This window comes from Bombus flavifrons, chromosome 3 (assembly GCF_040668555.2).
Source record: "Bombus flavifrons isolate JBK064 chromosome 3, iyBomFlav1_principal, whole genome shotgun sequence".
Taxonomy (NCBI): domain Eukaryota; kingdom Metazoa; phylum Arthropoda; class Insecta; order Hymenoptera; family Apidae; genus Bombus; species Bombus flavifrons.
In genome coordinates this window covers 12,668,555-12,681,225 of record NC_138444.1, presented here as the reverse complement: position 1 = coordinate 12,681,225, position 12,671 = coordinate 12,668,555, and the positions used below count along the sequence as shown (strand labels likewise).

General features: G+C 29.9%; 4 protein-coding genes across 5 annotated transcripts in view; 2 read left to right on the top strand and 2 right to left on the bottom strand.

The window, feature by feature from the left end:
- The window catches only part of ckn (CRK like proto-oncogene, adaptor protein), a 55,359-nt gene extending 52,848 nt beyond the window's left edge, over nt 1–2,511 (bottom strand). For both annotated transcript variants that reach the window (XM_069109885.1, XM_069109884.1), the window contains exon 1: nt 2,069–2,511. Coding sequence is in view for 1 of the 2 variants with exons in the window: in XM_069109884.1 (XP_068965985.1) it covers nt 2,069–2,084 (16 nt within the window). In the remaining variant the exon portion in view is untranslated. The remainder of the gene's footprint in view (nt 1–2,068) is intronic.
- Nucleotides 2,512–4,970: 2,459 nt separating this feature from the next.
- Sirt7 (sirtuin 7) lies at nt 4,971–8,512 on the bottom strand. Its single transcript, XM_069109034.1, has 5 exons — nt 8,359–8,512; nt 8,132–8,269; nt 7,891–7,988; nt 7,477–7,692; nt 4,971–7,369 (listed from the first exon to the last, which is right to left on the bottom strand). The coding sequence occupies exons 2-5, from the start codon at nt 8,228–8,230 to the stop codon at nt 6,211–6,213; spliced, it is 1,572 nt and encodes a 523-aa protein (XP_068965135.1). The 5' UTR covers nt 8,231–8,269; nt 8,359–8,512; the 3' UTR covers nt 4,971–6,210.
- A 677-nt stretch (nt 8,513–9,189) lies between these two features.
- Nucleotides 9,190–10,870, top strand: LOC138177824 (histone-arginine methyltransferase METTL23). The gene is made up of 2 exons (XM_069109035.1): nt 9,190–9,521; nt 9,933–10,870. The coding sequence occupies exons 1-2, from the start codon at nt 9,357–9,359 to the stop codon at nt 10,515–10,517; spliced, it is 750 nt and encodes a 249-aa protein (XP_068965136.1). The 5' UTR covers nt 9,190–9,356; the 3' UTR covers nt 10,518–10,870.
- Nucleotides 10,871–10,934: 64 nt separating this feature from the next.
- On the top strand, nt 10,935–11,702 carry LOC138177825 (acyl-CoA-binding domain-containing protein 6). The gene has a single exon (XM_069109036.1). It carries the CDS (start codon nt 10,936–10,938, stop codon nt 11,617–11,619), a length of 684 nt encoding a protein of 227 aa, XP_068965137.1. The 5' UTR covers nt 10,935; the 3' UTR covers nt 11,620–11,702.
- The last annotated feature ends 969 nt before the right edge of the window (nt 11,703–12,671 follow it).

Genomic DNA, 12,671 nt, shown 5'->3' with positions numbered 1-12,671 from the left:
TTTTTTCACCTCCGTCTCTTCCTATATACTTTCGTCCCTCCTACTCTGTTCTACACTTCCTCGCCTTAGTCCCACCTTCCCGATCATCTTTCATCCTCCCCTCCAATCGCGCAATTCTTTCGTCAAACGGCTAATATCGAACTATAACGAATCGATAACTACGTTCGTTTCTTCCGAATCGAAGAAATCACATATTCGAGATAGCTGTTGGATAATTGCACACTAGAAACTCTTATTTCTCTGTGTAAATTTGTTTTTATATGGAGGAGAAAGTACAGAGGAAAGGACGTACAGAAAAATAGCTAACATCTTTTTACGTTTTCGCTGATGTTTGAAAGTGCATCGATTCGTTGAAACTTAATTTTGTTAACTTCTTGTAACGTTCTATGTACATGCCTGGATATTTTTTTAAGACATCGCAACGAGAGAATAAATTGGACGTTCCGTTATATGCAAAGGCGATGTAATACAATCAAAGGGGGCTCGTTTAATCGCAAATGATAATTCAGGCACGCGCATAGGAACATAAATTAACCGAACAAAGCGTATATTTAGTGTTATGCAAGACGAATATGAAATAATAAGAAATTAATTATGAATCACTCGTCGAGATTTCGCGGTATTAATTAAAAGAACAACTCTTTTCTGTATGTTTATTTTTATGTATATTTTTCTGAACATTTCTTTACTGCTTCTTATATATTAAAAAAAAAAAGGTTGTAATATATACCTCGTGCATGTACAAGTATGTGCACATTATAAATAAAAACTCTTTTTCTGATAAATAATGTATAGGAAATAAAAAGATAAACGGAATCTTTGAAGGAAATTTCTCAATGAAATTTTTTCACAGTGAAGACACACCTTCCTGATAGTTTCAAGAAATACTGTTATTCTACGTTTAATCTACTATTATACTGCATTCAATGTATAAAATGTGAAGCACATAAAGATTCTCTTATGAACAGTATATATATCACGCACAATTTATTTTATTAATTAATACCGAATATTAATTAAAATATCAAAATAAAAAAATAAATAGAATCAAGTAGTTTTTAAGCATTCAAAATTCCCGCATTTATTATGTTATACGTTCGAACGTTGACCAAATAGTTAATGACAATTTTCAAATCGCACATACACCAAAAGAACTGTCACAAAGCAGAAGTCACGGAAATACATTTTTATGTTTCCATTTGCCTGATTTGCTCCGGAGAACGAACCTTGTATTTCGCTCAATGTTACGAATGCGAAAATATTCAAGCAGCTTCTTTCAAGTAGAAGGGGAAAGGTTCAAATACGTTTGCTGGTTACAAGCAACTCCACTTTCTAGCTTTATTATTCCCTACGCCAATTCTGTAGAGCATAGATTAAAAACACCTGAGGATTTATTATCTTCCATTCTATACAACATTTTTGAATTTGTTTGCCGCTTTCTGTATTAATTGTGACTCGTGAAATTATATGAGTAATTCTCAATGCTAGATGAGTCTTAATATTGTCAAATCTAGTAATCAAATAGGAAACTTATTAACCGGTTGTAATTTTTCTTTTACCATCTTTGATACATATATCTCATTCTAAAGGCCAAAGTTAACCAAACGACGATACGTAGCTCGAAAACGTGTGAAACATTAAACGTATTGTAAATAGTTACGTAAAGCTTAACGATTTAATGCAAAATGTAGCAGTGAGTATAGTTTGACCACCGAGTTAATCCATCCAATAGATCATAACGTCACTTCAATAACTTCGACTCTTTCCCAGTATTCAAATATAGAAATTCATCCGATATTACATTCGATTTATAATAAATTTAAAAATCAGTACGTTTCAAAGAGAGAATGTGAAATAATTGGCAAACACAGCGAAATGAGCGCGTGCGCAACCTTGCAAAGAAGTTGAAAATCACGTTCTAATATACATATCCTTTCTTCGAGGAATTCTTCGTGATGCCACTCGATTAACAAACGTAAACAATGCTTTTCTATAAGATTAGACGTGGATAGTCGATTCGTATCGAAAAAATATCGCTTAAGATGGCTTAAGAACGTATTTGGCTTACCGCTAATGCGCCTCATGGCGGCTCACGACACGGCTCGTATCCAAAAACCGACGAGGTGGTCAATCCAGCGAGGTATGTAAATCTTCCCGTTCGCTATAAACACCATGCCACATGTACAAACACCGATCATCACCTACGCCATGCACACACCGATTCTGGAACGTAAGGTTCCCGCGCCATTGCCCACTGATGAGGCTTTTCTCGAACAAAGAAGATAACCTGCCTCCTCCGACACCGTACTTTTCCCTGTTACGTTAACGCGAATAAGTAACCAGTCGCCTCGAGAATGACTGACATACTGTTAACCGCGATCAGAGTGATTCTCTCTACGCGGCGACCGACGGATGCACTGACCGAATGTGTGGTAATTTTAAACGTACTTGAACGCGGGTGAGAAACGGCGACCAAACAGGGTATAAACTACTCCATCACGATTTCTCACGTAGCACTGTCGTCCTCTAGTATCCAATGCCACCGCCAGAGCGCTCGACCAACCGGTAATGATAAATCTCCTCCTTGTATGGATTTAGGTCCCCGAGCCGCACTGTTGGCTTTTTAAATCCATTCATTCTATCGCGTTTTCTGTACATTGTTTTCCTGTATTTCTGGTTGATATAATATCGTTACATTAAACTATAAATGTAAAGCGTTATATAGAAAGATTTACAGTGTGACATATAGGATAGTATATTCGCTTTGTATGTAAGCCATACAAAAGGCAAGTTAATCAACTGAAATTAAAATTTCTTTATCATTATTAACAATATTAATCCTGCAAAAGATACACATTTATAAGTCTATGCAGTACAATAATTAACGCATAATTTAAATAACGATTTCTGAAACAACTCTAGAACACTTTTACGTTTCAACTTTCTACTAATTAACCCTCCTGTTTTCCTCGGGTCTATATATGACCCGAGATGAATGTTGTATCTCAATATATGTTATTAAAATATAAATAGTTTTTAAATATTTGTTTTGGTATTCAATATTTATATATTCTACACCTTCTATGAATAAAGTATTTTAAAAAAAGAAGATATCTGAAGAAATACGAACGTGAAAAGGAAAAAATCATGGTTAAAGTCGAAAATAAAGTCGATGAATGTAAGCATTGAATGTATATCATGTATTAGAAATTATTTACATGAATACAAATTTAAATATATTAATTTCAGAATATATATAAATTGATTTATTTAATCCTCGAGGCCTATATGTATTATAATTATAGCAATAATTTCGTTACTAAAATTTTTTTGTAAAAAGGAATAAAATACATGTCATAAATAATTTATATATAGACTTCAAATAAATAAATGTTTGAAAGGTAGCAATTACGTTCTTGTACTACATAAAAGATGATGTAAGAACAACACAGTACAATAGAACTAATTATACTTAATTACCTTGTACCATCGACTTGAGTTTATGAGCACATATGCGCGTGCATGCACAGATATAATGTGATGATATAACCATATTACCAACATTTGTATACTGGCTCAATCGAAAGTAATTGTACTAATAGTTTTGGTCTCGCATCTTATTTAAGTCAAAAGTATTCTACGATCTACTTAATGTTAATAGTATATTCCTCTTTCGTTATAACTCAATGTAAACGCAAGTTAAACATATTCTTTTTAATTGATTCACGAATTACAACGAAGCAGATGATTTAACATAAATGTATAACATTAAACAATTATTAATTCTGTATAGTCTTATAGTATTTTTTTCAAACCTAACAATTTCGTTCACCTAAGATGATAATTGTAAAATTTGCACATTTCAGCAATTTGAAAATTGAACTATAAAAATATTGTTTATACCATTTTAAATAGCATACTCGACTGCTACGTTTAATTAAAAATACAGAAGATGATAGGTTCAAAAAATTGAAAAGATAGAAAATATTTAAGATGTTTTGTATTTCTAAGAACTTAAAATTAAGCTGTAAGAAATTAGTAAATGATATTTCTCCTATTCCTTTATGTATGGTTCTTTATTGGCTAGGAAAGTATTCCGATGTCATTTCTAGAAGAACAGCGTAAAAGGAGTAGAACCACATGCTTCGCAACGAGATCCCGTTGTACAAAGTCAAGAAGTCAATGAGCGGTCGACGTACACTATCGTAGTATCGGTAAAGTACTACGGTAGGCTTTACAATAAGTACTGTCGAAGCTGGTAAAAGGGTGACGCTGTACGGGGTTACCATGACAACAGACTGTAGGCTTTTTCAATCTCTTCCCTTCTGCCAGCATTAGCCCTTATACTTCTCTCCCTCTTTATATTCCTTTCGTTCTCATTTCTATCTCCTTTCCTTTTCTTTACCTCACCTTGATGCTGTAACTCTTATTCTACCTACACATATCATACTATATACATATCTTCGATAACGTTCACTCACCGCCATGTAAGTTGCGTTTATTTCTATCGAAAGCCTATCCCTTGATATCTCTCGCCCATTTCAATATATCTTTCATATAAAAGATTTCTTCCTAATTTTATATAATATGATCTTTATTTATGTTGACATCTATGTATTTATTTATTTCTAATTTATTAGATTATATTTTCGAAACCTACGTTATCAAAAATCATAAACTTAAAACATTACAAATTTATTTCATTTAAAAAAATTAGGTACTTAATAATAAAAATGAAAAAATTTACTTACGAATATTGTTCCACACAGATAAAAAATGTAACGTGAAACGCAGTTAACTTTAAATATTCAATGATTTTCTCTTTTATTTATAAAGATTTTTTATTTTCTTCTGTCTATTATCGTTTTAATAATGTTAATAATTAATCTTAGAAATAGTAATGACTATATTGTCTCATGACCTATATATATACGCATCACATTATAAAATATATACATATCTTGTTTTATTGTTAAATTTGAGCTTGGTAAATATCATGCAATAAAAATTATCAAATGGATAAGGAATTTTAGAACTATATAGTTATTACATATTGATTTGTCTATCAGTATATAATTAATTAATAAGCTTATAAGTAACAGTCTATTTTATCCGAAATACCGTGACTTACTTAATGTTATTTTTATAGCTGCATCATTTTAAAAAAAATATATTATTGCATATTTTTAAAAAATTTTATGTTTTTCATACATTACATGTAGTCTGTATTATTAAAAATCACCATATAGTTATATGTATAATACAAAATAGTAAACTTTTTAATGATATAAAAAAATGCACTGTGTGTATAGGCACGCGCATGTTTATATATCGCGTTACGTTTGATTTCATAGTTAATAAATAATTTCAGATATACCTTGTTTATATCTGCTTCATTTTAAAATGGCTATATAAAAAAATAAATAAATAAATAAAAGATGGATGTTTATATTTTTATATAAAATGTTGTATTGTTTATTGCATCGTTTAGTAAAAAAAAGGAGCTAATATACTTCGATACTTATTACAAATAGTCCTTTAATATTCATAGGATTAATTTTGTTCTAACTCCTAGTTCATAAAACTGGAATGGTAAATCAATATAAAAAGATACAAAAAGCTTTACATGTATACTACTTATGCTTACATTCTTTTTTTTTTAAATTATGTTACATTCAACTGTACAAATACAAAGTAAAAAATTGTAATAAAAGATATATCACTTTGGTCACTATAACTTTTCATGATTTGAATAACACTTTACGAATCTTACAACTAAAAATCACAATATAATTAGCCTGTACAATAGTAAAAACATTAAATCGAGCAAATTTCATAATAAGCACTTAACAATGAAATTAACAATTTTCAGGTTAGATATTTGTAGATGTTTTTAAATATGTATTAATTGTTTCATTCTGTAACTGAAACTTTAAAATTAAATAATCACACAACTACTAAACAGGAATAATAGAATACTTCAGAGTATGGAGATTTAAGTTTTTTAATTTTAAATACTTTAATTTAATTAATTGCTAAAATTTTGGGTACTGGAATTAAGTTCCTACACATATCTAAATTGTGTATACAGATCTCATCATGATATGGAGAAATCAAACATTTACATACATTATCATATATCATATGTCATATATACGTTCACATTATAACAGAAATGAAAGAAAGGTCGTATATGAGAAAGAGTAAATGCTACCGTTTCTTTTTCATGCCTTTGCGATATCCTTTACCAAACCACCCAGGATTTTTAGCAGCTATTGGAGGATCTGCATGGATTACCAATGTTTTTGTATCTTTTATCTGCTTACTTTCAGATCCTATTAAATTAGAATTATCTGCGTCTCGTTGGTAATAAAGGCAAGTAAGAGAGCCTTCGTTTTCCATGCAAAAAATACACGTAGGTTTAGGTTTTGGCACGTCTGAGGTCATATTCGGTACTTGCATGAATGGATAATAAAAAAGTGGTGTTAGTTGAGGGCACATATACATTGGTGGAAATGGTAAGCCCATGGACAAAAATGGTAATGCAGTAAAAAATGGAGCTGAATAAGCAGACATTGATTCGGTTACTCTTTTGGGTGAAACACATTCTTCCTCTTTGGTTTCGGATGAAACATCTTCGTGAAAATTGTCATTAATTTGATTTAATTCCTTATGAACAATATTGGATGGCTCTTCCAAGCAAGGTTGACTTGTTGTGTGCTGTTCATTATTTCTAAGTCGTACAGCGTGGAAAAAAATAGGATCCTTGGCACGATTATACTGTGGTATTTCCAACCCAAGATGAGCCATAATTCTTTTCATAACTTCGTCGCATTTTCCATTTATTTTCAAAACTGCATTTTCGTCCTTTGGTGTCCATTGTAAATTTACAATGTACAGTGACGGACGTTTGTGTATCGGCCTATCCATCTGCCACAACCATGGGTATTTCTTCAGAACTTTTAAGCTAGAACCTAAACACAATATAACATCTGCTTGTTTTGCTGCTCTTGTTGCACCATTCCAATTAATTGGCCAAGGAAGATTGCCTCTTTCACCAAAATGAACAATGGAATCTTGCAAACCAGAGTTACATCTATGGCATAATCTTCCAGTACCATGAGAATATCGAGCTGTTTTTTCAGTAACATCGAACAATCTCCAATATTCTCTATATGGTTTACACATTCTACAAACTTCTACATACATATTGCCATGAACTTCAGATAGAAGTGTACGAGGTATTCCACTACGCAAATGAAGTCCATCACAATTTTGAGAAACTATATGTTTTAAAACCCTTGCTTTATATAAGGCATAAAGAGCCATATGTGTCAACGTTGGTTCTGCTTGGCTAAGATCATGATTTCTGAAATATATAATAAATTAATCAAAATACCTAGTAATATAAATAGTAAAAGAGAACTAAATCTGATTAATTATCCTTTAACACTATTTGATTAGTTTTAACATTACCCGATATCTTTTCCTTGTTGTAAACGAGTCCAAACACCATTTGTTCCTCTATAATCAGGGATAGAAGCAGCTGTACTAATACCAGCACCAGTATAAACAGCAAGCGATGTTGCTCTGCTGATAGCTGCAGCCAACCTCATACACTTTTCTTCTAAAATTTCTGGTGCATCTTCTACCTCTTCAAGTCTTGCTTTTACTCTATGCCTTTTCTCTTGTCTAAGAAATTGGTAAATTTTTTGTTAACATAATTGTCAGCATATTTATTACTAAACTACATTTTCTAAATATTTATTTGTTCATAAAAACGATAAGAAGATTCATATATTATGACAATTTTCCATATTATGTTAGCAATAACAAAATAATTTGACATGTTCGTAAGTGTACAATCAATGATTTCCAAAATGGCTATACCTTAAATTAACCTCTTTTACTACATCACTACAAGATACCAGTATCCCTGTTTCTTCTGCAGTTCTGTCTCTTTCAGATTTTTGCAAAATCGCAGCTACCTAAAAAGACGTAAAAATGTAACATTCCCATTGTTGTTTACGATGTATCGAAAACAATGCCGGGAGATACATTGAAATTTTGGATAAAATTTACGACTGACTAACTATAATAGAATAAGTAGTATTAAAAATTATGCACGTACCTTTTTAAAAGTTGCTACTCGTTCGTCTTTAACTTTGAAAGCTTTAAGAGCTGCGGAACGCCTCCTTGACAGAAACTTCTCATTACCAGCCTCCTCCATCTTTAATCAAAACGACCAGCACGGCACTGTATCAAGTATCTAAAATGATAGAAATGTCATGATCGCTTAAAATTAATATTTCTAGTATATCAGTAATATATCATCTATTATTGTTATTAATAACGTACATTTTTCACTTAAAATATGATTAAAAATACGTTGTGAAGATGTACATGTGCATATTACAATCTTTTACAATTAAATTTATAACTATGACAAAGTTATAAATGTTATCGTTTTAAACTATGAATACTTCATGACATAGAATGACAATATTAAAATGGCAAAAATACATCCTACATTACGAATACTCCAATTTTGTCGAATACACATAAACCATTGTAACCAGTTTTATTGCTAACAAAAAAAGTAAGGGAACATATTAAGGAACATGTTTTTTAACACGAATTTGTAGACTTAAATTAATTTATATAACACAAAATTTGTCATTTATTTTGCCAAGAAATTCTGTACGTAGAAGGCGACTATTCTATATGACATTCTGTACGAAAATATTCCTAAACTTAATATTAATAGAATCAATGTAATCAATGAAATCACGGATGCATATATTTAACAATATTAAAGCAAAAATTATACATAACAAAATTTGATATTGCTGAATACTTATTTTACAATTTAAGATTTAATTAATACTTCTTACATTTAATCCCATAAACAATTAATAGTGTCGTTAAAGAATATTAACTTTTTCTAGATTTTTGAATTACATATAGATGTATGTTATCCATGTAAACTATTCATATACATTTATAGCATTATACAAATCCAAACATTTTTTTTTTAAGTTTCATACAGAGAAAAAACGAGTAAAATGTGGCAATAGTAAAAATAATTTGTATTAGTGATAACAAGAAGGTTATTAAATATACAATTGAAATTCTTTGGAAACTTGTTCCCGCCATTTGAAAATTTAAATATTATCTACACGTTTGTATTTTCTATTGTGGCGTGAATCGACAACTCTGGACAAAATAGCGATTATATTTTCGACTTTGATTTTATTTGTTGACAAAGAAAATTCGAAGTTTATGATTTCTATTTGCAACTAAATAATTACAGTCAGAATGAATAGGTACTAGTGGAAACGGTTTGATAATTAGTCATGCCAGGTTTAGAAGAAAGTATTTCACGCGATACCAGTCCACCTACGCACAGCCTAATGTCCGATGGAATCGTCTCTGAGCAAGTGAAAAAATTTTTGTTTACTTCTCGTAAGACTCAGGACAACATACAGTGCAACGAAAGTTTAGAGATTTATATCCTTGAGGTACTACAATTTTTCAGTAACTGATACATTATTGATTCATTCTTTTATTGTATGTATATTACATGTGCTCTTTTTGGTTATGTATTTTTTTGTATATTGGGTTGGCAACTAAGTGATTGCGAATTTTATCATTGGGTAGTATTGACAAAATCCGCAATCACTTAGTTGCCAACCCAATATTATTATTTGTAAAATAATTGTGTTAGTAATTCATGTTTTTTAAATGGAGTAACGTAGATAAAGCGTTTAATATTTGAATTCATATTTTAATTAATCATAAAACATTAAATATTAATAAGTTTTAAAAGATAATTTGATTCTTTAAAGTATATTGTGAATAAGTTAAAATTTATGATCTTATTTAAGTATTTTTTGCCTCATGTATTATTGTCAACTTATTTTTTGTTACAGTTACTTCAAGCTAATTATAGTTTTTATACATGGCCTTCTGCACCTGTGTTAGCTTGGTTTCTTTGGGAACATAAAGAAGAACTTATTGGGAAGAGAGTTTTAGAACTTGGTTCAGGTACAGCTCTTCCTGGAATTTTAGCTAGTAAATGTGGTGCTATTGTAACTTTAAGCGATTCTGCTAGTTTTCCTAGAAGTCTACAGCATATAAGAAGAAGTTGCGAATTAAATGGTATCTTATCTAAAGTTCAAATTGTTGGAATTACATGGGGTCTATTTTTGTCTAGTTTATTTTCAATTGGGCCATTAGATTTAATTCTTGGTTCTGATTGTTTTTATGAACCAGCGTTATTCGAAGATATAGTTGTTACAGTAGCATTTTTATTAGAAAGAAATCCAAATGCAAAATTCTTGTGTACCTATCATGAAAGAAGTGCAGATTGGTCTATAGAACATCTATTAAATAAATGGAATCTTACCTGCACTCATATATCATTGGCTGGACTCGGAACAGATTCTGATATAAACATACATGAATTAATGCAAGATCATACAATTCACTTATTAAGTATACAGCGTGCAGCTTAAGTGTCTTTTGCCATGATACCAAGATATTTAATTTCTATACGTAATATTCCATGGACTGTTTGTCACTCCCAGCTTAAAGAATACTTCTCAACATTTGGTAGTGTGAGAACTGCAAAAGTTATATTTAACAAATATGGTATGAGCACAGGTCATGGATTTGTAGAATTTTATGACCAAAAAGTAGTAACCTCTGTACTTAATAAAGATCATGTTTTGGAAGGTGAAAAATTATTTGTTATTAATGGTCTTCAATACTTGCATAAATATCATGTTAGACAGTTTGTAGAGCAGCACATATTAGATGCTGATACATCTAGCAAATGAAAGTATATGCACAGTGAATATACACAAAATACAGACAATAAAAAAATAATCACAATTAATATAAATCCTATTATTAACAAACCCTTTGATCAAAATGAATCTTGAAAAAACGTTCAATAAAGCAACAATCTATTTACAGTCAGTGGCATCGGAATTAAATTCCACACAACTCCTAAAATTCTATGCTTTATATAAGCAGGCTACAATTGGACCATGTAATATTTCAAAACCCAATTGGTATCAAATGCAAGCAAGACAGAAATGGGAAGCATGGAAAAGTCTTAATGATATGAGTTGTGATGATGCTATGAATAATTATGTACTTGAACTATCTAAACTTAATCCAAACTGGGAACAAGATGCGCAATCTGAATCTAATAACTGGGTTGCTATTAGTCGATTAATAAATATGGAAGATGAAATAAGTGATATGGACAAAACTTTTTTGGATTGGGTGAAAGAAGGACATGATGAAAAAGTACAAGAACTACTAAACAAAGAACCAAAACATGCAAATTTAACAGATTCAGAAGGTTTGTTACCTATACACTGGGCTGCAGATCGAGGTCATTTGAGAATTATAGAACAATTAATTAAAAAAGGAGCAAGTGTAGATTCACAAGATGAAGATGGGCAAACACCATTGCATTATGCAGCTTCATGTGGGCATCTTGATGTTGTAAAGTATTTACTGTCTATCGGAGCTGAATCCGTAAAAGATAATAATGGTATGACACCCAAAGACATTGCTGATGAACATTTAAAACATATATTGTGATTAAATATTAATATATGTAATCATCATGTAATAACTAAATTTAACGATGAATGTTAATAAATTGAATTAATGATTTTCTCATAGTATTTTATATTATAGTTTAATTGTTTTTAGAAACTCTTTATTTATATACAAATAAATCTTCCATTAGCTTTTTTAACTATATTCACAGCCTAAGCACTTCTTAGGTAAATGTATAATTTATCAGAGACAATGTTAAAACGCTTTTACATAGTAATACATTTTTAGGCACAAAACATAAATAGTATTTTAACATTAATCGAGTACACAGGGACTAATGTACTCACTTTACAAATATTTTTAAATTAGTTAATGAGGAAAAAATGTATAACTTATAACAATAAGAGATATTCAAGAAATTACATACTTAAAATCATTATTTCAAATAAGATGTAAATGTTGTTGTATTAGTTGTATCCTTATTATAATTAATATATCAGTCAAGTATACATATTACTACAAATAAAGAATGTAGAAACCAAGAAGTTTAAAAAAATTCATAAAATATTCTGCCATTTTTTGTTTTTTTTTTACTTAACTAATATAACAATGTTTAATATGTAAATTTCATCTAATATAAATCCTGATTATTTGATGGAATGGATAAAAGTATGTTTATGATGTATTCAAATATTGTTTTCAGCAGCTAAAAATTTTATCAAGTAGTTTTTTAATAAAATATATTGAAATTTTATATCTATATCATCAAACAATCAGTTACAAATGTGAATTATTGAAATGAGAAATAATCAAACAAATTTATAACATTTTCCTTAATAATGTTGTTTAAAGAGAGTTCGCTAAATCGTATTTTCAACATGCAGGTGATTTCATATAAAAAAACAAATATAAAATTAGATTTGTTTTTTATTATTGCATACTTGTAAAAACAAAAAGAATTTTTTATATATGAAATTATTACGTGTTATATACAATATGTTTATCAATACGTACATTTTCCTTTACATTTAAAAAATACTCCATTTTCAGAAGGTACAATTTGTTAATATATTTAACATTACATTTTTGTA

Bases quoted from the DNA above. Each gene is read 5' to 3' on its own strand.
- Sirt7 (XM_069109034.1), bottom strand. From the start codon at position 8,230: ATGGAGGAGGCTGGTAATGAGAAGTTTCTGTCAAGGAGGCGTTCCGCA. The intron at 7,989-8,131 runs GTACGTGCATAA...ACGTCTTTTTAG, and splicing joins GAGTAGCAACTTTTAAAAAG to GTAGCTGCGATTTTGCAAAA. The intron at 7,370-7,476 runs GTAATGTTAAAA...TATATATTTCAG, and splicing joins CAACAAGGAAAAGATATCGG to AAATCATGATCTTAGCCAAG.
- LOC138177824 (XM_069109035.1), top strand. From the start codon at position 9,357: ATGCCAGGTTTAGAAGAAAGTATTTCACGCGATACCAGTCCACCTACG. The intron at 9,522-9,932 runs GTACTACAATTT...TTTTTGTTACAG, and splicing joins TAGAGATTTATATCCTTGAG to TTACTTCAAGCTAATTATAG.
- LOC138177825 (XM_069109036.1), top strand. From the start codon at position 10,936: ATGAATCTTGAAAAAACGTTCAATAAAGCAACAATCTATTTACAGTCA.